Genomic DNA, 27,029 nt, shown 5'->3' with positions numbered 1-27,029 from the left:
GACCAGAGACGCTCCTATAACACGCTGCCAGGCACTTTACATCGCACTGACAGAGGGGCGACCATTCCCTGAAGCTCCCATCCAGGCGAGGGCTGCTGCAGCATCCGTTAAGAGGGAATATCGTTTTGAAAAGCTTCTTTTTAAAGGTGGAATCGACCGAAAAATGTCTTATCAAGGAAAAAAGAACATCCCAAAGATCACAGTGAGTACCAGCAGTCTTTATGCTTCACTGGCTGTGAGAACTTGCTTCCTTTTGCAAATCACTGCGTTTGTCCGCGCCGCGGCGATGAACTATTATAAATATGCGGCCACCGGTACATTTTCTTTTTCTTCACCGATTTGATTGAACGAAGCCGCTGGAAAAAATGCGCACAATAAAAGGCACGAGTCGCTGCCATAGTGACAGGCAGGCAGGGAGATAAGGCGTTTTCTTAAAGGTGTCCTGCATCTTCTTTGTTGAGGGTCCATGCGTGCGGCGCGCCCAGAAAAATCACGGTATTTTGTGCAGGCACCTCGGCTGTAAGCACCGCATAGCTTTATATGGCTTTATGATGTATCACAGGTTAGAGATCATTTTAAAATGTTTCCTTTTATTCTAGCATATCATTATTATGCTGCATCCATGCGTTTCATAGGATAAGGTATTCATTCCTACCGCATTTCGCTTACTTTTCCAAATGGGAATCACTGTGTTGTCAATTTCAGGGATCGATGAAAGTAACTAACTGATCCCTTATCTTGTAGTCTAATAAACAATAATCTATTTTTCTAAGATCGTTTTTTGCCATTTACACAGAGTTTTCATGGCGTACCTCTAAATTAAATGATTGCCTACGGACATTACCCTGTTGGTGAACGATTGGACAAAAATCGTTAGTGTGTGATATAATAATAATTTTTACAAAGAGCTGGTCTCATTTGAATGATAATACAAACAGTCTACAGACATGGGCTTCTGTTCATGTTGCAGGCTGGTGCAGAGGAGAGTGAGGGGGAGAGGTGGGGGAAATACACGCCCATTTTTGATGAGCCTGCCTTGTAATGAGGAGCAAACAGAAAGATTCAGAGTCCTGTCAGAGCATCTGGGGTGGAGGTTGAATTCAGGGCAGGCTGGTGTTACACACCGAGTCAGCTGAGTGCTGGTGTGTGTTACAACTGCAGAGGAACCTCTCCCACTCCTTCTCCTGGTCTGTGTGTTAGTCCAAAATGCCTGCCGTCCAGGTTTCATTGTTGCAGCCCAGGCTGCAGCCAGGGGTGTGTTGCCCATGTGTGGGAGACAAGGTCTTTGTCTCATCTCATCAGCTGACATTACACCAACGGGGGATTTGAAGGAGGACTGGGCTATCTTTGGCCTGTAGAGGTTTTGTATTCTACGTCTGTATTTTGAGCAGTCTCTTGATGTCATTAGTCTTAATGTAGGCCATGATATGCTAAAGTGGGCCATAATGGAAGTTTTACCAACCCTGCATAGAGAGGTTGGTTGTTTTATATGATTTAGTTTTATTTTACAGTAGAATTTTGGGTTGTGAAACCTGTAAAAGGTATATTTGTGTCAAAACACCCATATCCACACACAAAATCAGAAGGTAATGCAGCAACATAGAGCTAGACTCACTGAGATATGAGCAGTCTCCTCTCTTCTTAGTTTGATACTGAGGCAAGAAATCAAAGAGTGGACAGACTCATAACATGAGTGGATTGTGTGCAGTCAGATCCATGATCTCTGATCACCAAAGGTCCATTTTTGGTTAGGAAATAGTCGTAATTCCCAAACACAAGCTTCATGCAGTTATGACCAATTTGTTAACCAGACTGTAGTAAAGTATGTCCCTGACCTAGAGCAGTAATAACCTGGCTTCACACTGCTTCATTTTACAGGGGGCTGATTCACTGGCATTTATTTAACCATGATGTAATGAAGGGCAGAGTTATTTCTTGCTTTACCACTGAATTCAGTACTTGCCTCTATCAACCACAGGAGGCACTAAACATATTTTGAGCAGCTACTCAGAAAGAGGAAAGGAAAAGCTTGCACATTTGTCTTTACAGTTCAGACAAACATGTTGTGGGCTGATAAAAATCATCCTGTTATGCTGTTTTAATAAAGAAAACCGTCAACAGTGTCACCAAACACAATAATACTGGCCTTATGATTGAAATACAACAGCACTAGCTGGCAGTCATTTCCTGCAAGTATGTTGTGAGAGGTGGATTAGGCTAGTAACAATGAACACTACTGTATATAGAACCAGTTACACAACACAAATCCACTGACTATTTCTGAGAAAAAATGTAATCATAAATAGTGTAAAAAATAGGGAGTGATGTAATAAAACTGGAGCTTAGAGGAGAAATCTGGTAGTTTTCTAGTTTTAAGTCCAAAACCAGCAATGATTTGATCCTACTAGTGTTGTTTGTGTAACCAAAATTTGATAAAGCTTATGCTTGATGGGAGATATTGCGATCAGAGTTAGAATTTATACAAATCTTATCTTCTCAGTATCCAGTGCTCCCACTTTGAAGGTTCAAGTGGTGGTTATATTTGAACACCTTTCAGTGCTATCAGCTCTGTGACTGGACTACAGCCGAATGCTTTGGAGTGTTAAGGTAGATATTTAAATTGTAGGACTGTACCTGTTTCCAAACCTCTTCCTCACTTTTTTTTTATTTTCATGGCTGCCCATTCTATTCCAGCTGTTTCCTTACATCTGCTCTCTTCCAGAGAGGCTCTGTCAGATTTCTAGGTGTGGTTCTTCCCTTCCCTCATACCCTCTCACAGCAGCCTCAGTGTTGTTCCAGGCTGGTACATGTCATCACTAATCCCCACCAGCTGGAATGAGCATCTGTGGGTATGAACAGGGCCAGCAGACGGGCAGCTCTGCACGGGAAATGAAACCCGTTACCCCCGTTGATGCACCACAAAACAGAGCTCTGCCACACCAGACTCTGCCATCGCCATACTGGCTGCAGCAAAGTGGGATTGAATACAAACAAAATACCCAGCGGCCATCCAGACGTTGCTGTGCAACTCACCATGACAACAAATATACAGTTGTGATGGCAAGAAAGTACAGTCCCTGTTTTGTTTGTTGTGCGACAATGTGATTTGACACACACTTAGATTCTGTTACACACACACTTCTCAGACTTCTTGACTTAGAGAGTTTGTAATTCAACCTGTCTAGCTCAATAAGATCCAGACTGTTTTTTTTTATCTCCATGGATTCATGGTTACACTAGTCCAGCCTATCACAAGATCAACATTCCAGACAAGCAGGGTTTCTCTATGATCGTGGTTGGCAGGGGCCTCTATAATTAATTTAGATTGATAAGCCTCATTGTTTTCACTTTTGCAGAATGTGAAAAAAATCCTGGGCAGTTTTGGGTAAAGAGTAAATATTTTTTTGCTTGCTAGGCAACAGCGCTGAAGCACTGGTGCACATTCAGGATGACTTCCCTCTTCCAGTGGTTCCTGCCTGCTTCCATGCTGCTCCCTCCACCCACATAAGAGTCTGTCACAGCCAAACGAGGCCTCTTCTAATGTCCCCTCAGAGCCTTTTGCCTGCTTTGTAGCTGTATAGTTTTCCAGGACTATTCTTACCTATTCAGCACTGAAGAGTTGTTCTTACTAATTTGCATCTGACTTCATGAGTCTCTCTCTCCCTCCAGTCAGATGGAAGTGGAAAAAAGTTGTCAGTGGATATTGGCGTAGTAGCACAAGAACAACATCCTGCAGTCTATTTTTGATTACTGCCTGCTTGTGTAATAGAAAATGACAGTTTCCTGTGCAGTCAGAGGTGCTTTATTTTTAGTGCCTACTCATTGTGTTGAATGACAAGTTCTTTCTCTCCACCTGAGCTTTATAATACTATTTCCAGAAATTTCAAAGACGAGCTTGTCAGCACTAGAAGGAAAATGCAGTCGAGCAGGGTAAAAAGATCTTAATGACTTTTTTCCAGTGATTTCAAACACATTGACAGACATTAGTGTACATGTTTGATTTCAGCACGTTGGGGAAAACGTTGCATAAGGTTGAGCCGTAGTGTCTGCGTGATGCTTGTGTTAAAGATAATGCTCCTCCAGCTCTTCCAGCTGTTCTAATTTGTCAGCCTTCAGACAGCTGAAGGACCCTGGACTGTGACTTACAGTAGAAAATCACCAAATCCCTACCAGTGCCAAAGTGTTGAGAGGTGCTCACAGTCAGACGCACATACAGTAAGAAGTTCACATGTAGAAGTGAAGATAAGCAAGAAACATCTGTCACTGTTGGAGGCATCGACGTCACCTCTAACATTTATTTATTCATATGTGATTCAGGGTGAAAATCTATTTAGAAACCTTGTGATATGGTGTATCATTTCATCATTTATCTTTGTTATTTGCTATTTTATATTGATCTATTTGACTCTGCAGCTGTGTAGGTTGTGGTGTTTTGATGTCTTAGTTTGTGCTGTGCAATTGTTTTATAGACGTGCACAAATGCACAAATTTCTCCATAGTGGAAAGAGCCGACACAAGCATGCATCTAGGCAACTTTAAAATGTTTCATCGTGCACTTATCTTGGTGCTTTATGTAGTTACTTCACAAAAATATGGAGCTAAGAATAGGTTCCCAGATTGTCAGGTTGTGGCCTCTGGTTTTACCAGTCTGTGACCTGGGCCCTGCCAGTCTGCTTGTAAGCCCATGTCTGACTTCACTTGTAAATAAATTTGCTTTCTGCATATCTGCTTTTAGGTCATCCCCTCCAGTTTCCTCCCTAGAGCCGGACTCACCAGCATGTTTCCACACTGTACATGCGTTAGCTTGGTTGTTTTCAGCCGCTAATACCATGTTGTCGCCCTGTTGTATAAATGAAAGCAGTAGCAATTGTTCATATTCTTTATATGCAACCAAGTGGGGAAAAATGACAGCCCCCAAGTCAGATGTTGGGAATTTATCACACATATATTGTCTCCTCCTTAGTGAAAAGAACCACAGACATGTCAACACACAGTTGACAGAATGGTTGCAAATGCACCACAGCTGGCAGTTACATCAGAATAAAATTCAGTATTGACAGTAATATAGTTCCCTCAGCTCATTTCATCCATCCATCTATTTTCTATACCCACTTATTCCTTAACCAGGATCATGAGGATCTGCTGGAGCCTATCCCAGCTCTCTTTGGGTGAAAGGCAGGGGTCCACCCTGTACAGGTCCCCAGTCCATCACAGGGCCACATAGAGACAAACAACCTCACACACTCACACTCACTCCTATGGGCAATTTAGAGTCACCAATCAACCTGACATACATGTTTTTGGACTGTGGGAGGAAACCAGAGTACCTGGAGAAAACCCACACAAGCACAGGGAGAACATGCAAACTCCACACAGAAAGGCCCCTGATGGGTTTCAAACCAGGAACCTTCTTGCTGTGAGGTAACAGTGCTAACCACTCATCCACCATGCTGCCCAGCTCATTTCACAAACAATATATTGTGTTTGTGCCACAAATAGGTAAAAGGTCAAAGGAAGCTAATTTATCTGATGGGAATGGGCGTACTTGTTGGGCTAACCAAGCTGCAATAACTAACCCAGAAAATCACTATTTTCAACGGATGTCTGGTCAATGGGTTTGTCCCAGTTTGAGAGTTGGCTCATCCAGTTCAAACCTGAATCCAGTGAATGAATGAATGGAAATGTGATTATAGTGGAGACAGCAATAAAGAAAGCAGTAGCACGTCTTCAGTATCTGTGGTCAGACTATACGATCACTGCAATGTGCGTGTAAGAAACAGGCAACATCACAAAACAGTTAAATGTCAGTACATTTATGAGACGACTGTTATTAAGGCTGTAATAATTATATCTAGACCGATGTAGCACATACCTGAACCCAACAGTTCCTGAATGCAACACTAGAACAGCTGTGGTCATACTGCCACATCTCAGATTCAGGACTATTGTATGACTAACCACTACAGCCACTGAATGCCATTAAATAGCCCTTGCCAAAGCCAGGCCTTCAATAAAAATCCAAACACTGTTATGACTGTGGTATGTCATCATGATGAGAATGGTTCTGTCTCATTAATGTTGTAACAAATGGTTAGATTTATGCCTATAACCACATAATGATGGTTAAACTCTCAAGAATTTGAGTTTTGTTTCATGGGGAGGAAACCCATAAAGCGGAAACAGCAGGTTGTCACTTGCAATATTTACTATGAAATATTAAAGTGTTACATATTGCTGTTTGTGGTGGAATAAGTACAGCGCCAGTCAATGTGACATTTTAAAGCTTTCTGATAAAATTCAGGAAAACCAACACAGATTTCTAAACTGTTAAAAGGCTCAATAGTTTGATCACCTATTCTGCTGCCACTTAGCTTGAGGTCATGAAGTTCTGTAACAGTTTGGATGTGCTTGTGCAGAAAATATTCACCATGATTTAAGTTGATTTGCAGCTTTCCACTGACTGGGAAAGACTGAAATCTAGTATCACTGGCAGCACACAGTCATAGTGAGTTCATTATGTATTCTGTTGGCACATGCACTAACTGAGGAATACTAAACTCAGCCGACTGAGCTGACTGGGTTGTAATGGAAATGGAAAGCTATTGATTGTCAAACGACTGTGCTGCAGGCCAGTGGGGAGATTGAGCAACACCTGACAAAGGGAAATATGAGGGTTTCTTCGTGTGTGAGAGGAAGACTGCTAAAACGCTTCAAAAAAGCATCCATGCATGAAGGCACACCCCTCACTGCAGTACTATAAATCAGATTAAAGCAGCAAAGTGAAAGCAGCAATTACCAAAATTGTTCATTTTAATTTTCTGCACATTCTGATTTCTTTCCACATAAGGCATAGAAAAATCATATGTTAGTATTTTAGTGAAAGGCGTTAAAGTATGCACTTCCCATTCAAGTTCAAAATGAGTGCAGGGAGCTGAAGCAGTGGGATAGTGCTCTACTTTAGAAGGAACTGTCTCTGGACTAATGAGCGACAGTTTTAGGGCAGTGCGCTCTACAGTATGATCTATGTTGGTGCTGTGTTCAATCCAGTGATGACTGTGTGTTGTAATGTGTTTTTTCAGGGTGTGGTTGTCTGGGAAGACTGCAGGCTTTGTTTCACACTACTCCATCACCATCAGATACACAAAAACACAACGATACACAGATTGCGTGTTTTATGAGCTCAGCAGATATTTAGCCTGTGTCATTCGGGCCACATACAAAACTGTTTTATCCTTTATTCCTCTTTTCTGAGTGTGTGAAGGAGCGACTGCAGTTCATTAGAATGATGAAACACTGGGTCCACAGCCAGGGGTGTAAATCATTTCACTGATGTGAGGGAATATGGAGGTCTGCTCCTCATAAAAGGGCAAGAAACCATTTAACAGAGTTTGAATATATTATTGAGGATATACTTGTTGAGGGTGCAACCTAATAATTATCATTTCGCAACAATAAAGTGTCGCAAAACTGGGCTTAAATTACACAGAGACATTAGTTTCTCCAGAATGATGCATGGTTTTTATTTAACAATAAAAAGCAGTTGTAGTGGATTAATTCACTCGTGGTTCTAGCTCTAGACACTTGGTGGACTTACTGGTTCAGCAAATGTCCATGTGAGCAGCCAGTGAACCACCAGCTTCAGTGAACAGTTTGCTCATAAATCATGCTTGAGACTCCAGCCTTCCAGTAAGTCAGCAGATCCAGGTCTCCCTTCCTCTCTAGTCTCTCTTCCCGCAGTCAACCCGTCACCATGACAACGGCCTGCAGGAGTCAGCCCATGGTGCAGCGGTAGCAGCAGATTTGATGTCTGACTGTGTGGTGTCATGGCAACGCCCAGATCCAGATTTAAGATTGCAGGGCTTTTCAGATGTGACAGTGCTTTGTCATTTCATTTTAGTGCAGCAAAACGGGATTGGTGTGTCAGTTACAAGGATTATTTTCACATGCAGCTTAAAGATATCTGGCTTTGGAAAATGATCAATGATCAGTATTGACCTCTACATTTGGTATTTTGAGTAAATGGATTATACAGAGAAAATAACATCCACTGTCAGTATTATTGCGTAACAAATCTGCATCGACATGGCTCAGATGTTAATCCATGATCAGTCCTTAAAAGCAGCTTCAGCTCTGCTACCAACAGCAAATGACATCCTCCCAAATGTTATCACCAGTATTGGGCTGAGGCAAGTCAATGAAGGGGATTTTGAGTTACATTACGGTGAAAGTTGCTCAGTGTGGGACACTGTTCGATGGGCTGTGCAAGCTTGGTGTTATTTGATGGGCTTATTTAACCAGGAACTGCACAATATGGGGTGTATGTGCAGGGAATCAAACCACTTTGCTGCTCAGTGGGACCCACATGGTGTGTTTACATGTAGATGAAGCCCCCCCCACCTCTCCCCAGCTATGAATACATGAACAAAGCATTGTTCATCTCCTCTGAGTGGAAACAGAACACTACAGGGGAATAAAAAGAAGTTGTGCAATACCAAATATATAACAGAAATGACCCAGCACATCATCCTCCTATGAGATATTAGAAACCTGGGTGTCTGTTGGAAGAAAATTACTTTGAATTGTAACATTTCTCTTATCCCTCCCTCCCTCCCTCTCTCTCTACAGAGCGACAGGCTTCTGATCAAAGGCGGGAGGATTGTGAACGATGACCAGTCCTTCCATGCTGATATCTACATGGAGGATGGCCTCATTAAGTAAGTCCTCCACTGCCCTCATTTCTTCTGTGTTCTTATCTGCTCCCATTTGCTTTTACTCAGGCTCATCATCCTTTCAGTCACGTTTGTGTTCTCACATGTTTTCTTACATAGTTTTTTTTTTCTTTACATCTACAAAAGGTTAAGTAAAACATGTTGATTCTTCAATCACATGGATTGTCCAGGTATATTTATGTTAAAAGGGAAGTTGTGGTTCCTTATTATGATACATTTGTCCATTTGGACCTTCCTACTGATCTCAGCTCTAGGGATTTGGGACCTCTGTGAGAACGACACCAATAAGGGCAAGGAGCTCTTTGTAGAAGACGGGGAGGTGAAAGATAAAAGAAACCTTTTTAACATGAGACATTTGATGCTAGTAGTTCAAACGGGTCACATGACTCTCTAATTTTCATGCTTACACACTCTCATACACTCACACACACTCTCATACAGACTTAAACTTACATCTAGTGCAAATGAGTGTTATGAGCTCTTAGTGCAGAATAAAGACATGGAAACTACACTGAATTTAACATTGACTGCATGAACACAAGCTGTTTCATCTTGCACAGGGTGATCTGCTTGTTGAAATGAGCCCAGATAGGACCTGTTTCTTGTTAGGGTGATAATAGCCACTCTAGTCTACAATTCTGTCTGGGCCTCACCACATGAGGCTGGGGTAGTTTGGGTGAATTCCTCTCTCTGTATCTGACTGAATCAGTTTGTCCTCTCACTCTTCTTCCCTCCCATCCTGTTCCCACTCTATTTTCCAATTATAGGCCCTTTGTCCCCAGTGAGGCAGTTTAGAGAGGCACACACAGAAAGCCTGGTGTTGCATAATAAACACCTAGATGCCTGCTAGACCATTGGTCTGCTGGCTGGTTTCTGCCTACTTATCTGCCTGGTTTGTCTCCTCCATAAAGTCTGAGCATTTGTATTTAACAGGAGTGAAATGTTGATGTGAGGTGTGAATATGCTTCTTCAAGATGAATGATTTTTATTTTTCTGTGTCATTAGAACAAGTGGTAATATGCAGAGGAAATAAAATACAGTGTCTGCATGTAGCATTATATCATCATACACGTATGACAACTTGTTCTACCCTCGACAGGCAGATCGGTGACAACCTGATCGTACCCGGTGGTGTGAAGACCATCGAGGCCAATGGGAAGATGGTGATCCCTGGTGGCATTGACATCCATACCCACTTCCAGATGCCGTACCGTGGAACCACAACTGTGGATGACTTTGCTCAGGGATCAAAGGCTGCTCTTGCCGGGGGCACGACCATGATTGGTAAGGGATGTAAGAAAGGTCATCCACGCAGTGAAGAGGAGTTTCAGACAGTGAATAAAGCTAAAGAGCAGAAAAAAGGAGGCGAAGGAGGGCAAAGACCCCAACAGAGTAAAAAAGAAAGGGATCGGTTTGTGTCTGTTTGAGGGCAGCTCTCCAAAAGAAGACAGTTAACGAGAGTGTAAGGATTAGGGAAGGCAGCATAGAGTGAAATGCTACTCTCACAGAGCACCAGTGAAATGTATGTCTCCATGCTTGTCTGAGTACAATATAGCTTTATATGTGTGTTTGTGTGCCTCATGTAGTTTGGAGACTAGACGCTATCACACCCAGCAGCTGGTGGATACCACAGTCTCATTAATACCATTAACTTCTTTTGAGCTGGTTGCTACTCTGCCAGTGCTGCTCTGTGCTCAGACAGGCACAGTCACTAACAGGCGTGCTACTGTAGTAAACTCTATTCATGGGCTGCATTCATTCAGGGATTATATTCCAGGGGGTGATGTGTGTGAGAGAAAGCGAAAACATGTACTCTGCTTTGTATCTGCTTGTGTTTATTGTATACTGTATGTCTTTCCCCAACACATGATGTTGTGTTTCAAAAAGTGGTTCATATGGTTGGCATAGTAAACAGACATGTTGTGTTTTGACAGGGTGTGTTTCCAGCTCTATCCTATTAACATGCAAAGACTGGATAAGCAGATTGAGTTTTCGTTAATGAGATAAAGAAGGCAGTCAGGTGGTGAGCCAGCAGGAGGCCTTCCTTTATTACAGCTGAGTCAGATGGAACAGGATATTATGTGAACAGTGATACTCTTGTAAATTGTTATTTTACTTTGTCCTTAAATTTTTGTTAAAAACAGATTTGAAAAACTGTAAATGTTTGTCTTGCATGGACTAAATCTCACAGGACATAACGCAGTTTTATGTAATTTCTGACATTGTTGGGAAGCTTTGCTTTTTTTGGAAATATTCTAAATGAAAAGCTAAACATTAATGGAAATATTGTGTTTCACTATAGTGGCTGAATAAGATGCAGTAAAGGCTGCAACACTCCCGCATATTTTACATGCCATTACCATCCCCACATGCACCTTACTGCACCAGTCAAGACATTTTTACAAAGGGTGGGCCCATTGGCACAAACCAAAAATAAACCAACATATCTAGAAACACAGTTCTAAAACTATCCACAGTTGAAGTGTCCCCATATCTTGCAGGGACACAAAGATATCCAGAGTCTGATGTGATAAGGTTGGACCCTACTGAGCTGAGCTCTGCAGGAGAGACAGGCAGCTGATTATGCAACAGTATAGAAAGAAAGTAAAAACATCAATAGATAAATCCTAACATCACCATGTTCTGTTATTCCTATGTATGTCTACCCTCACCCCATTCTGTCACTTCTTTTCTATTTATTGATTTTCTATTCATTCCACCTGCCATGTCTCTTCTATACATCCCTCATCCTTCCATCCTAAAACCTGTTTCTCCCTTCAAATATCTCCTCTCCTCCCTTCATTCTCCTCTCGTCTTTTCATCCCTGCGTCCTCCGTTGTCCATCTGTCTCAGTGGACCATGTGATCCCAGACCCCGGTAGTAGCCTGATGGAAGCCTATGACCAGTGGAGGCAGTGGGCTGATGAGAAGGCCTGCTGTGACTACTCCCTCCACGTGGACATCACCCACTGGAACGACAGCGTAAAGCAGGAGGTTGATAACCTCATTAGGGAGAAAGGTAGGCTCGTCCTATATTATCTCATTATATCTGCTCTTGGCCTTTTTTGTATTATTTTTCACATTTCTCTTTTTTTTTGTTTTTTTTTTTTTTACAGGTGTGAACTCCTTCCAGGTCTACATGGCTTACAAGGACTACTACCAGATGACCAACAGTGAGGTATGAAAACCTAATTCTAGTGCACACTTAAACACTCACATGCATGTGAGACGGTGCAAGCACGGTACACTATGGACTTGCATTTTACTATTTTACTATGTTTAGTATATATTATGATGATCGCATAATGCTCTGTCCCTATGGAACATTGTGTATTGTGACGTGTAGTGTGAGTTAATACTAAGAGTCTTCTGTTAAGTTAACTCCAGACGGTGTGAGGCAGGACTCTTCATGTTTTTCATGCAGCTGTAGCTAATCCGGTGGGTCAGAGGAGCACATGAGGCAGTTGCGTTTGAAAAGCTGATGTCATGCAGCTGACTGTGGAACTGTGGTGCAGCAACATAACAAAAACTCCAGCTCATCCCACATGAGTTTAACCATTTCTTGAGACCACACACAGTAATTTCAGCGTGTCGTGGTAGGCAGCATCTACAGTAAATTGTGGGCTTCTTTTTTCTTTTAAATTGTGGCTTAAGGTTGACCCCTGAGTTAAAAAGCAGTGTCTGATTCTTGTGTAAACAACTAGGCAGGATTTAAATATAACAGCAGTACCACAGTAATTTCACTTTCTCTGTGTCTTTCTCCTCCAGCTCTATGAGGTCTTTACCTTCTTGGCAGAGAGGGGTGGCATTGCTCAGGTCCATGCTGAAAATGGGGAGATCATCGCTGAGGTAACAATAAACATGAAGAAACTGACAGATTCCCCCTTTTCACCATTATGTCTCTTTTATCCGCAGCTTAATTTTTCTACTACTCTATATTTGATTACTTGTCTCACGTCCAACTTGTGTTTTAGTTTTGTGTGATTTATTTCAGTTTATATCACCTGTCTGGTTCAGCCTTATCACAACATATCTCCACTACCTACAGACTAAACACACTGTCATTGATGAGAGAGAGAGAGTGTGCTTCCTGTAGGACAGTAATGTGTGGGTGTAGTTCTTAAAGGTATGTGCCATATTATGGACAAATGATAGCGATTCATCTGTAATAGTTGATGGATTCAGAGGGTTGGTGTTAGTCAGAGCTCCAGATCATGCCTGGGTTTTGTCAGTGTGTGTGTACATATATGTGTGTGTGTGTGTTGGATCTGATTCATCACAAATCCCAGCTCTTTTATCCTGTCTCAGAGTTGGACTTTGAGGAAGTCTGATTTCCATCACCCTTCAGAACAAAAATGTCTAAACCTTTGGATTATAACGTGGCCTAACTTTACTTTAGAGCTCCTGAGATAGTGTGCCCAGACCTGTGCATGATGAACCGCCATTAGATGGTTGCTTGAAGAAAACCTGATTCGTTCGACACAGGCCAATACAGATATTAGAAAAATGTCCAGAGCAGCTTGATTGCTGTGTATTAGTTGTAATCACTGTCGCTTACCATATGGAAAGCTGGCTGTTTGGTCTGGCTGGCTTCGTCTAGTTGATTTTGGGGATTTGAAACAGTGTCCAACAGAGTGGTGTTGATCAAAGCCACAAATTTGCCGTTAGTAGTAACACAGCTGGGATCATTCTCATCTGTAGACACATTTAGACTTTCCAAGTCTGTCACCATCAGGTCCCTCTCCTAGCAGCAAAGTTTTCTTTCTCCAACACTCCAACAGCTTTGCACAGCAGTCGGAGCAGGAACACCAGCAATGCCATGAGTTACAAGTTACAGGATGGTTGCTGCTGGTTCTTTATCTTCCATTTGACGTGTGTTTCTGTCTGTGGACTGATTGCAACAAACATGGTACGCAATCACTGTGAGAGCACAAGTGTTTGTCCTCATAATAACCTACTGAACAATCAGTCATTACTTTCAGTTTTCTTAAGTTTCCCAAGAAAACAGAAGAAGTAGCTCTGTGTAAATTTGGCTTTAGACTAATATACCAGTGATTTATTAAAACTGAAGTTTATTTGGAAAGTTTTATGAGGATAGGCTCTGCTTGGCCCAGTATACATAGCTCTTCCCCATTTTGTGCTTTATCTTTGCAACAGAGGTGGCAAATACAAAGTTAGTCAAAATAGTCAAATCATAAGTCAAATCCATGTTGAAAAATACCATCATTTTAAAATGAAAACAGCTTTTTGGGGGTAAACATGAAAACATCACAGACACTATGTCCAAATGTTTATATATTTACTACAACAAAAAGGTGCAGTCAGAATTATTGTGAGGTGCACTACATATGTACAAAGCCCCATGACAGCTCATGGATTCCCACAGTCCTCTTGTGTGACCTGACCCACATGATATTGCTGCTGTGCACATCCATCACATAGGCACAACCACATAGAAACACAATATCCTTATGGAGTGTGACCAAACACACATCAGCCCACTACATCAGGGTTCAAACCACACACACGCCGACAATAGTCTTGCATGGGCTGTACAGTATCTATGAGCTAAGCACACGTTTGTTCAACAGGAGCAGGCCCGAATGCTACAAATGGGTATCACTGGACCAGAGGGACACGTGCTGAGCAGGCCAGAAGAGGTACAGCACACACACACACACACACACACACACACACACACACACACACACACACACACACACACACACACACACACACACACACACACACACACTAATTAATGATTTCAAACACACAGCTGTGTAAATAAAAGACTGAATTAGTGTTTATTGAGGTCTTGTGTGCTTTAGTGCCTTATGTGTTTTTTTCCCTCTTGTTCCTTTGCTACATTTTAACTCTGTGTTGGTATGTGATGTGTAGATAATAAAGATATACTGTAAATGTTCTCCCATTTAATCCCATCCCTGACACATGACATTTGTGGACTCTTCTTCACACACACATTTTTCTTGTTACACACATGGTTTCAGACACATTAAAGGCGCTGGATGAAAATTTGCTTGTTGCTCTTAATGTTTATTTAGCAAACATGAAAATGAAAGCCATGCTCGCAGCTCAGCAGCTTGACTGAGATTTTCCATTCAGTGGTGGAGCAGAGTAAAGCTGGGCCACCAGTCTCATAATGTCATGTAGTTAAGTATCAAAAGCTTGGTTCTTTAATTTAATTGAGCAGAGTCTGTGTTGGATTAGTATTTTATCAGTGTCTAATGCCCTGTTTGGGTTTAATTTATTGGTTATTGGACCCAGTTTGAACTTACAGACTGGAACACAGAACATGTCACATCTCGAGGCTTGCTTTGCTTTCTGCTTTCTGGTACCTTTTTTTTTTAACTTATTTTTATTTATCGACAACTTCATATTTGCAAAAAACTGTCAAATGCTCCAACGTGGACGTGTGGCCCACTCTTACGTATACTGTATGACTGAATAAAAACATTAACCTCATCAGTTAGTGTCTGCAAAAATACATAATTTACTGTGGTTAAGATATTTTAAGCTTATTTCAGATAATCTTGATGGATCTTCTACATCTTCATCTACCTTCATACATGTCCTGTCCCCTCTGTAGCTGGAGGCCGAGGCGGTGTTTCGTGCCATCACCATCGCCAGCCAGACCAACTGTCCTCTCTATGTGACCCGGGTTATGAGCAAGAGTGCGGCTGACATCATCTCACAGGCCCGGAAAAAAGGTAAACAACAGGATTTAGATTCCACTGCACAATGCAGTAGATGGTAAACTGTGTGTTTATTTCCACTGTGCATAGGGCTCATTAAAAAATCAGTGTCTGGAATGTTACTGCCTGCAGACCTGAAGACAGGGTGCAGGCAGTACATGGAACAAGTACAGGCTTTACTTTACACTAAATTTATGTGGGAAGAAAAGCATCATATGGATTGTACACCCAGAAAAATGGGAATTGGATTAAAAGAAATGCATATGATCCTTTACAGAAAAGATTTATATTGTTTTTTATCTCCATCCAGAGTCCAGCTCTGCTCATACGTTTCCATCTTTCTGTCTGACATACCAGTTTCAGTGCACCTGTGTCCTTGTAAGATGATATTCATTCCTGAGGCTGCAGATGTACACAGACTTTGGTTCTGCCTGATGTACTGAAAAAAGATATTGCTCTGTTCGCAGAGGAAAATTCAGCTTTGTCAGTCGGTTTTCTCTGTGGTCCAGCTCTCACACATATTGAACCCCCCAGTGAAGAGCAGAAGTGATATGATGTGTTGTGAAATATTGTCATTATAAAGAACGGAACTGGGAAATAGGAGAGGACAGGACAAAAAAAATTAACATCTGTAGTGAAAGGCTGCTCAGAGCTGTGACCTCAGAAGGCCTTCTTCATACCTTCACACCTTTGGATCTAGTCCCGTGCTCTAACAGCTAAACCAGAAGAACAGTGAGGAATGGAGGCAAAGGACCACGAAGAAACATAAGAACAGAGCAAGTGTTAGTGACACATATCAAACCCTGGCTAATCATGCATGGAAGAACAATTTCAAATACAACTGAGCCAAAATACAATTAGTATGTTGCCAAGTGTGATGTTTGGCTTCTCAGAGGTTAGGCATGGTTCCTGTCCTTCAAACATACACATGAATTACCAAAGCTTTTATTGGAAGTTAACTGCTGACAAATTAATCACGCTTGATTTATATAATTTAGGATTATGAAAATGCCAAAAATAAATCAATTTTATACACTTTACATTTGATACAGCAACAAATTTGGACCATTATTTCTTTCCCAGGAAATGTTGTGTTTGGGGAGCCAATCACAGCCAGCCTGGGGACGGATGGGACACATTACTGGAGCAAGAACTGGGCCAAGGCAGCTTCTTTTGTAACATCACCACCTCTCAGCCCTGATCCCACCACTCCAGAGTATCTAAACACACTTCTCTCCAGGTATTTATCATGACACTCCCATGTAGAGACTACTAAGAGACTACTTGCCACTTAGCTTCAATGACTGTAAACCATTTCTAATTATATTATGGTGCTTAGCTGAAATAATAAAAGTCATCCTGTCTTCCTGCATAAGTTGTCTTTTACAAATGAGACAAATTAGAAAATCAACTTTAGGTTCCCAAGTTGCTTTTCTTTGTAATGTTAAACCAGCAGTTATTATACAACTGGTGGGCTGGTAAGTGAGTGAGTGTGTTATGTGAACACAGGAAACTTTAGTAATGGTTTGTGCTGAAGCAAAAAAACTCTGGCGAAAGGCTATTTCAATTACTCCCAGCCCTTGATCTTTTTTTGTTGTTATTCTTGTGCTCAAGTAAATAATCATCTTTCCATGTGGTTGGAGAACTTTACTGGTAGTGCTCTGTGCTGGTATGATTCCAGCTGAACTCCATCTTTTTACCTTTTGTGTGTTTTAGTGGAGACCTGAGTGTGACAGGCAGTGCTCACTGTACCTTCAGTGTGGCCCAGAAGGCCATTGGCAAGGACGACTTCACCCAGATCCCAGAAGGTGTCAACGGAGTGGAGGAGCGAATGGCCCTCATCTGGGATAAAGCTGTGGTGAGGCCTAGTTGTTTTTCTCCCATTTTAAAGCTTTTTCCCCTCTAGGACAGTCATCGGTTTTGGAGCCTTTATAAACTTCTGTTTTAAACAAGTCATTGCAGTGATGATGAGTCTGAGCTGTTTTGTTTTTGTTCACTTTTTCTCCTCTTCTCCGATCTTACTCTCCTCCTCCTCTCTCCAGCTTAGCATCACTACATCACTATCTTGTTGCCACTGTCTCTGCCTTGCTTTATCTTTATCGTCCCATCTGTCCTTTCCTTCACCCGTGGATACGGCATACTGCCCTCATTTTTTCCTTCGTATTGTCATTATCACAGCATCAGTGTATGACTAACAGACACAGAGCATGTTGTTTTAAATTGCTGTGGAGTGCTGTGGTGCAAAATGACGATGGGCCTTTAAAACATTAGACTGAATTCATTCCCTTAGGGCATAGGTCTTCGAGTTTCTGTTTCCTCCGTCTTTCACATGAGAATGTGTACCTGTGTGTAGTCTTCTTTAATTCTTGGCAAGAAGGTAAATAGTTGTAAATTATTAAGTGTTCATAGTAATTGGTGTCAGGTAATTTATAAATGATAATTATCAATGGGATTAAGAAAAACAAAAAGTAAATCATTAAATGAATGCGAGATGCATTATCTGTGATGTAATTAATTATTTAAGTATTAAAAGGAAACAGTGATCTAAATCTAAACCATTCTCCCTTTTCACTGCCCCTTAATGGGCTACATGTGTGGGTATAGCTAATCCGTTCAAATCTAGAGGCAGATTTTATTTCCATATGTGGTGAAAGAATTACTATTGTGACATTTATCCATTTATTTTTTTGACAAATCCTTGCTTCCTGTTTTTATTCCCAGACTACAGGTAAAATGGACGAGAATATGTTTGTGGCAGTCACCAGCACCAATGCAGCCAAGATCCTAAACCTGTACCCCCGTAAGGGTCGGATCGCTGTGGGCTCTGATGCTGACCTGGTTATCTGGGACACAGACTCCACCTGCACCATCACTGCCAAGACACATAACTCGGTACGTACAGTGTGCATGGGTCAAAGTTTGTATTAGTGTTTCATTTCAAACCAGCTCACAGTTTATGGCATGTTTGAAGTTTTTTTCTTCTCTGCTTTCACTTCAACGTTGAGTTGAGTTGGAAAGTGTTTAAAAAAAAACCCCCCACTGGAAGTAGTGAAACTATGTAAGCTGATGTTTCACACTTTCTCTGTCGATGTAACTTGGTTAATGTGGACCCGTTTTGTGTGTAGATGAACTGTGATTGGTTAAATGTAAGAGCTGGAAGAATTCAGGAGAGATAAAAAGGCATCTGATTGTTTGAGGAAGAGTAAAGGAGAGTATGAGATGTGAGATAAGTGTCTGCATCTGTGCATGACTCTGTGCAAGAGACAGAAAGAGAGAGAGAGAGAGAGAGAGAGAGCAAGAGTGTTGAGAGAGAGAGCGAGAGAGAGCAAGAGTGTTAAGAGAGAGAGAGCGAGAGAGAGCACATTTTTGAGCAGCTTCCAGGGAGCTCTCAGTTCCTCTGAACGGAAATGAAGTCTCAGTGGACGTTCACCACTAATACGACTCACGCTGCACTCACTGCATGACCTGCTCTCAATGTAAAGTTGAGCTATTAATTTTAGAAACCATCAACGATTGCGGAAGCAATGATTTGGAAGAAATTTGGATTATTTAAATTCACAGATTTATCTAAATACAAAACACATCCTGTCAGCAATGCAAACATTTTCCAAAATGCGCTCTACATTCCAACTGCAATAAATCAACAGATAATCTATGTGCTGTTTAATCCAGAGGTATTTCCTTCCTCTATATCCCATTCATTTCTACAGATTATCCAAACTATTCATATGATTGGATAACCATGATGACCATTCAATGCACAGGATTATGTTACTGTAAATGCTGATATTTCACATATTTTCACACCCCCCAGGGTCTTGGAACATCTGTACATACTACGTGTTGGACAACAACTCATGTCTTAAGTAGAAAACAGCTTTGTTTGAAAGATATTTGATTTCATGGGAAACATCTCACTCAACATGCAGCCTGAATGAGAGCTGGTAGTGTACATTGATCTTCGTTTACTGTGTCCACTTTACATTTTACTTTTAGATTAGATTTTGTCGGAGACTGAGGCAAAGGAGTTTAAGGTGCTGACCATGAGTCACATCTGGAAGATTACACAGTTTAAATATATTAGTATTTAGAAAAAAATCACCGATCTGGCTGCAGATTTACAGTATAAATAATACACAAGGTTTGGCTGTTAATGCTCCTTTCCTTTACCAAAGCACATCATAGTTTAGCTTGTGTCACATATTTCATAAGCTATGAAGTTGTTTATTGAAATGTTTTACCACATATTTTTCTCCTCAACATAGTTCAGTAACTTTACTGTAGATTACCTTCTGACATTTAACTGTGCCGTTTTTGTCAATTGATTTATTCAGAAACTACATTAGAAACATGTGAAACTATATTATCCATTTGCAGATGTGTTTTGTCTACACCAAGGGCCTCACAAAGACACATACACACACACACACACATTTTACATACACGCAGTGTGTACAGTACTGGCACATGTGAGTAATGAGATTTCTACTATTACACAGACACTGGAGAATATCAGACAGGCCACTCGGCAGCAGAGGAAGTGTCCACACAGGAAATTAAGGTTTTACTAGCCCAGCACAAATCCAGCAGATCCCCAGTCCAGAAATACACAAGTGCGGGAAGAATACATTTACTAAGAGTGTGTTTCGGTTGGTAGTGATGATAATGAGGCGAAGCGTGTAATTTTGAATTTGCCTTGCTTAAAGACATATTGGTAGTTGCTTAGTAGGAGAGAAAAAACACTGCTCTGTCTCCAGATGGAGGAATGGAAAGAGACAAAGAGAAGCGGACTAATAATATGCCTCCTCTAAATGTGAAGTACGTCCACCGAGGATCCGTGGGTTGTTACATAATGATGTCACCCTTTCATTTCCTGGGCTTCTCCTTCCAGATACAATAACAAGGAGAGCAGAAGACCAGATCACTGCAGTCCCTAACTCCAATAAATCTACCTTAATGGGCAGTCTGATGCTAGGCCAAATACGAGTACAGCCCTGTTTACCAGCACGCTGTGTTAGGGAATGTCTTTCCCTGAACAGTAAATATAACTTAGACTCTTCTGTGTCTTTGTTATCAGTAAGCCCACATCTGGCCTGGATCACTAGTTGTTATCTACATAAAAAATACACAGATTCACATAGGAATATTCAGGCACACAGACAAGACCAGGCAACACACACTCTTAGACACACTCAGCTTAGCCATGACATCATGTTTGGCTTGCAGTAAGTCTTAGTTATGTCCTGTTCTGGCCTGAATTTGGACTGTGGCAGAAAACAGGGCCGTGTGCAGAGGAAATAAATAACAATGGAATGAGGGGAGGGGACCATCAGAGATCACAAACATGTTGAGAAAAGAAAGCTGGCAGAAGGGAAACTGGAAGGGATAAATAGTGCACAGGGTTGGAAAAATGCAAGGGATTATATGAATCGAGCAAAAATGGACGAGAGAGAAAGACGGATAAATGGATGAAGGAGACAGACAACTGGAAAGAGAAACGTAAAGAAAGTGAGAGGAAGGGAAGAAGAGTGAGAAGTACTACAGAGGCATCAGACAGCTGGGCCATGGCTGACAGACAAGTGCAAGAAGCAGGATGATGAATGATAAGAAACAGGAAAATAGTGAGGGAGGGATTAAGAGAGAAAGAAAGTTTATATCACCATGACTCACCTCATCAGCGCTCTGTCCCTTCTTTCATCAGGTTCAGGAGGGTTTTTTTTTGTTTTTCTTTTTGTCAAATTTGAGTTAAGTTTACTGCTCCAAGATGAAGCATTGTCTCATAAAAGCACATGACACATTGCGACTATTAGTGGAATCATTTGTTCAAACTAATGTACTGATTGTCTTTCTGTGCTTTAGGCTGCAGAGTACAACGTCTTTGAGGGCATGGAGCTGCGTGGAGCCCCACTAGTGGTGATTTGCCAGGGGAAGATTGTTCTGGAAGATGGGAACCTGCATGTCACCTCTGGCGTGGGTCGCTTCATCCCCTGCTCTCCCTTCCCGGACTTTGCCTACAAGCGTATTAAAGCCAGGAAGCAGGTGAATAAAGGTCTTATGAATGTGTGGCCTACTGGCCTGCTCTCAACTGTATGTGTCCTCTTTGAAATGCAAGCTCCGTTACTGTTACGTACTGTAGATTGTATAATATGAATCTACCTTAACAGTTTTTAATAAATTATGAAGTTAAACCTCTGAACATAAAAATATAAAAACAATCCATGCAAAAACGTTTCTCAACACCAGGATTGTGAGCTCTAGTAAATACAGGGCCAAAAGGAGATTGGATGATGAGGGAATAGTTGTTGCTTTAGATAATCACACTTACCACACACAACGCAGCAAGGGAAGATTAGGAGAAAATACGATAAGTGAGAGGGATGGTGGGAAGAGGTCTTTTGGATAATAAGTGAGGAAGTATGTGAGTTTGGGCCGAGATAGAAGTTATGATCGTGAAAAAAGCGAATGGGAGAGATGGAGGCAGCGGAGTGGGATGTGGGGGGAGATACAGTAAATATCTCCAGCCTCCAAGGTTCAGCCACAGCGTGCTGGCTGTGCTTTTCCACTGCAGTGTAAAAGGTCTGTGCAGTGAGGGTGGTCGAGGGTTTGCCACTGTGGTTTTCAGTCCAGTTAGTTTGGATTTGGATAACTTTTCAGACACATACCACATGCAGTACAAGGTCTACAGTTACAGTTAAAATGAATCCCATATTTTCAATTTATTGTAGTTTCACAAAACTACAGAGTTTGATGTTGACATTATTACAGTAAAGAGCACAAGATAGCTGATGGGTTTAGGGCTACTGTTAACTTAAGGAATAAAAAAAAAGCATTAGGAGTAAAAACAAAAAAAGAATTTTGTATAATATTAGTAGTAAGAATGAATTACAATTTTAAAATTTGTGTATTATCTTTAACAATTTCTTTTGTAGCAGCTTAAACTGAAAGCAGACCCATATTTCTGCTCCTTTTCCATCTTTCATAAGTGCCTAAAAATCTCATTGTCCAACAATTTCCTAATTTGCAACTGGCTGCCGATGAGAAAATGGAGCTGTAGTAACAGGGTGCTGTTTATCTTGGTAGCAGTCACTGTTATGCTTTCTTCATTCACAGATGTCTCTTTTTAACTCTTGACAAAGTTTCCAAGATTCCACAGTCATGCCACTGACAGGCTGACAGACAGAGTGGCTTCTAAACTAACAGCATAAGGTTCAGCTGGCTTTAAAGCATAGAAATAATGTATGTTTCTGCTCCAGTCTGTAAAAGGATTTGCTTGTGTATGTGTATCTGTGCTTGTATTGGTGTGTGTGGATGTATAAATCTGGAACTGGTTCTCAGCAGGAAAAAGGCTCTGGGAAAAATGCATATATAATTTAGACACAAACAACCATATAATGCCAAACAGGTGTGGACTTGGTTACATTTATTCTTTTGTGATACAAAACACCATAATGACTTTCTGGTCTTACCCATCCTTTCTCCTTCTGCCTCTTCTTATGCTTCCATGTTTGTCTCTTCACCACCTCGATTTGTGTTTTTGTTGCTTGTCCTGTAGCTGGCGGTCCTGAGGGCAGTGCCCAGGGGAATGTACGACGGACCAGTATCTGAATTCTCCATGTCCCGCGGCGGTACCCCCTCAGCCTCGGCACGTACGTCTCCCACCAAACAGCCTGTCAGAAACCTGCACCAATCTGGATTTAGCCTAGCAGGTAACCCTGCATCATGCGGTCAGCTCAGCTTCTTAATAGACCCCCCAGCACTCTATTACCCCGTCCTCCCCTTCATCTGTTATTGGTTCGCACTGATTAATACCGTCTGTAGAAACATCAAAGGAGCATCCATGTTCATTAGTTGATTCACTATCACACCCCATCTACTGATTTCAACTCATCTATCGCTTCATGCTGAGATGTGAGCATGTTGTTGCTCTTCATGAATGATGCATTCACAGTCTCTGGTGATAAGTCTCTGAGCTGTAGAGTAACTTTTGCCATTATGCTGTTTTGTGTGTTATGATGTACACAGTATGGCATCCATTTGTCTGCATTATAGCACACTCCTTTGTAAAACGGGTTATGCTGTGTTTATATGACAATTTGTCTGTTTATGTATGTCATTAACTTGGCTGCATTCGATTTGTTGAGTTTTAAAAGCAACGGTGCAGACACCATTAAGTTAAATTTATGTTCACAATGAGTCAAAGCTGGACTTTTTCTCTGTTTATGCTTCAGTGTGGTTTGACATGAAGTCAGCATTACCCTAAATTAAAACCATACACACTGTTCTTTTGACCTGTGCTCATCTACGATATGAACTATAGATTTCAGATGAATTCAAATTAGAAGTTCAGTGTATTGTGTATTTCTCTATTATTCCAAGCAAATGATGACTTCTATTATCCCGCATTCCCACAGGTATTTTTAGTGCTTGCACATTAATCTCAAATGTGCATCAATATAAATCAACATGAAACATGTAATTTAGTTTACTCAACAACTTATTGGTTCACCGTTCCTAACTCAGATTAGTCATTCTCTTCTAGCTAATAGCTAATCTCTGAAGAATGCACATTGAATCGCTTTCTCCTGCTGAATGGATCTCTCATAACATCTCACACACCTCAAATAAATTAAGTTTGAGGCCACTTCAGGATACTGGGACCAATAACCACAGCCTCTTTGATATGTTAAGCCATGGCAGGAAGTGAAGGTTTCTCCACAATTGCACTTATTGTAAGTCATGCTGAATATGAGTGTTGGCTCAAGCCCTAAAACATACAAGATTTCAGTTCAGGCATCTGGACATGGTCAGTTAAGAAAGCCCCTCTAATGTGAGAGATCACAATGCTTTCTATTCACATTTGACATCTGTTCCATTATAGAGACCTGCTGAGGGACTATGTGATTGTGCTCATATGTAACAAGTGTGTAGAAAACAAATGTGAGAAACTGTTTTTGTCAGGAGGCCAAACCATGAAACTTTGTCTACATGGTCAAATCACAAACCAGGTTGTCAGTGTTCCCACTGTTTTATAATCAAACAGAGCAACTGCAGCTATTAGGTAGTCACTCCGTCATCCCTGACAGACTAAATGTGTCCATGTGTAACCCTAAATCAGTGAGAGCTGCTCCATTTAACCTGTGCAGATGGCAGCTGTGTTCACCATGGCCTTTGCAGTAGTTTTAATGCTTCTTTTGACAGAAAAGTCTACAGAATGATGTTTAGCCTTTGGCTGCATTGAGCAACTTGTCTTTACAAGCATAGCCGAAGTGTGATACCTTATTGATGAAAAAAGAAGGTGACCTTTGCTGGAAAGAATTTCCACATTAGAGTACATGAATGTAGAGGGGAGTAAGGCTGCTCCTGGTTTCTCAGGCTTTGTAATGGTTATGTTTCTGAGTGTATGTGTGCGTGTACTCTCAGACTGAGTCGGTCTCCTGTCTATTTTAGTTTTCCAGGACCACCACCTGTAAAGCTGATTTGCTTTTCTGGAAAGTAGATGTGAAGGATTGTTTGCTTAGATGCTGTGTATCATGGTCTGACATCACTTTTACTTTCCATTTATATACTTGCTGATAATTTGTTGCAGCAGATCCTCTGGCTCATCCTTTGGAAACACTGTGCTTTATGTCAAACTCTAGCTCCTTTTGTTAATGTTTCAGCAGCACACACAGCACATGCTCTGCTGAAATTTGCATTCCCCTGTCATCTCAGTGACATATACCATATATCATAGATTATAATGATGTATCTTGAAAAACCTCTAGAGCCTGGAAAGTAATGATATGAGTCTATGGCAATAACTAGGTTGGGTGCTATGGAAGCATAAAAGCTATTCTGTGTTGAGTAGGTCTGAAAAGACTGACAAATTATATGATATATAACAAATTATATGATATATAATTTGTCAATTATAGGGGGAGGCAAGACCAAAATTTGTGGCACTATATTTTCATTTTCTGTATATTGAAAGGCCCTCCTCTGTCACAGGAAGTGTGTGAAGGCACACTTGTATGGTGCATATTTGTTGTAGTAAAACTACTTCACAGTACATCAAATTCCTACATTTCTGCTTCAGCAGAGTCTCTGAACACGCCGAGTGAAGCCCATTTGACATCTTCAGTCATTTTCAAGCTTTACATTCAACCCTTTATGATATTGTAATACATCTTTGAAAGAAACTTCAGTTTAAGATAAGTTAAAGCAAATGCTTACTCACTGCAACACTAGTTCTTTTTATTGAATTCCTTTGTGTTCATTTTGCCTCTGACCAGCACAAATTTGTTAGTGTATCATTTCCCCTCCTTTCTCCTTACTGCATTATATGCTATTTGTTCTTTTTCCATGCACCTCACTTTATCTTTCTCTGTGTTCCTCTCTCTGGCCAGGTCCCCCTGCCCCAGATGACATCCCGATCAGGCCTGCTGGCCGACGTATTGTAGTGCCACCTGGTGGTCGCTCCAACATCACATCCCTCAGTTAAGCACCAAGAAGACGAGAGGACACATCCACAGACCGACAGCAGCCAGAGTGCAAGGTTGAGGGTGCGGGGGTGGGGAAAAGGGAGGTGGGGGGGGGGGGGGAGGAGGAGATGCAGAAGACCATGATTAGTTAAAAGAGCAAAACACTGAATCCTCATGCCTTACCTGTCACAATGCTACCTTGCTCAGATGAGAACAGTATCCCTTTTCCTGGGGAAGTGGAATCACAGCAGATTACTGAAGTGGTTTGGAATTTCTACTAAAGGATAAAGTTGTCACCAAAGCAAAACAAACTGTACATAACCCATTTTAGCCTCATTTCCTCTCAGTACAGAATACACCACACATACAGTGGAAAGTTGTCCACTTGGTGCTTTGGAAATGAGGAAATGCACCAGACAAAACTGCCATCACCTTCAGCCAAGAAAGAAAACAAACTGTGTTCTCATAGGAAAATGGATACCACTTTTCTCAGAATGATGCTGTGGTTCTTTCACCCTGTTTGGCTTTTCAATGTCACCCCTTTTTCAGTAGTCTGCCTTCTCCATAGTCAGCAAAACATAACACTAGATCCCACATTAGCCAAGCATTATCATGCAGTACCATGGATTGAGTTTAGGTGGTATTGTATATAGAGTAGATGTGATGTAGCTTTGTGAATGATGTTGTTGCAGCCTGTTTGGGTTTAATGGACCAAGTAAAAGGTGTTTTTCAAATCCTAGAGAAGGAGAGTTGTTGGACATGGAGCTGCATGGGCCACATTAACATGGGTGACGTGATCCATGATCCTTTGCTCCCCTCCTCTGCACTGCTTGATATTACCATCCCCAAGATGTATTGATTACATAATTATTGATGTTAAAAAAGGAAGATAGACACATCTGCTTAAGAAACAAAAGAATACAAACAAAAAAATATTAGAAAGGGTTTTACTGTTTTTTATTCGCAAAAGGTTTATGTCCATTTTTATTTCTTGCACTCCATCAGGGCTATGAGAAAAAGAATATCATAAGACTGTGTCCTTTGCGTTTGCTTCTAGCTTTTTCCTGCTTTTGACATCCTGAAAACATTAAAAATCTGTTCAAAAGAAGTGCGAACAAACTTAGC

At 41.2% G+C, this 27,029-nt stretch overlaps 1 protein-coding gene across 2 annotated transcripts; it reads left to right on the top strand.

Annotated features, from left to right (window-relative positions):
• Nucleotides 1-25,993, top strand: dpysl3 (dihydropyrimidinase like 3). Of its 2 annotated transcripts, none has more exons than XM_026328935.2 (14): nt 1-202; nt 8,626-8,714; nt 9,829-10,013; nt 11,583-11,747; nt 11,845-11,906; nt 12,497-12,577; nt 14,320-14,388; nt 15,339-15,459; nt 16,528-16,684; nt 17,161-17,302; nt 18,166-18,336; nt 21,304-21,483; nt 22,997-23,090; nt 25,830-25,993. In XM_026328935.2, the coding sequence occupies exons 1-14, from the start codon at nt 164-166 to the stop codon at nt 25,922-25,924; spliced, it is 1,650 nt and encodes a 549-aa protein (XP_026184720.1). In that variant the 5' UTR covers nt 1-163; the 3' UTR covers nt 25,925-25,993. The 2 variants fall into 2 exon arrangements, with proteins under 2 accessions (XP_026184720.1, XP_026184719.1); XM_026328934.2 differs by having other exon boundaries at nt 2-202; nt 22,997-23,150.
• The last annotated feature ends 1,036 nt before the right edge of the window (nt 25,994-27,029 follow it).

The sequence above is a fragment of the Mastacembelus armatus genome, chromosome 14 (genome assembly GCF_900324485.2).
Source record: "Mastacembelus armatus chromosome 14, fMasArm1.2, whole genome shotgun sequence".
NCBI classification, from domain to species: domain Eukaryota; kingdom Metazoa; phylum Chordata; class Actinopteri; order Synbranchiformes; family Mastacembelidae; genus Mastacembelus; species Mastacembelus armatus.
The sequence above is the reverse complement of the archived record's forward strand: the minus strand, read 5'-3'. Positions and strand labels throughout refer to the sequence as shown.

Bases quoted from the DNA above. Each gene is read 5' to 3' on its own strand.
- dpysl3 (XM_026328934.2), top strand. From the start codon at position 164: ATGTCTTATCAAGGAAAAAAGAACATCCCAAAGATCACA. The intron at 14,389-15,338 runs GTACAGCACACA...TCCCCTCTGTAG, and splicing joins TGCTGAGCAGGCCAGAAGAG to CTGGAGGCCGAGGCGGTGTT. The intron at 23,151-25,829 runs GTAACCCTGCAT...CTCTCTGGCCAG, and splicing joins ATCTGGATTTAGCCTAGCAG to GTCCCCCTGCCCCAGATGAC.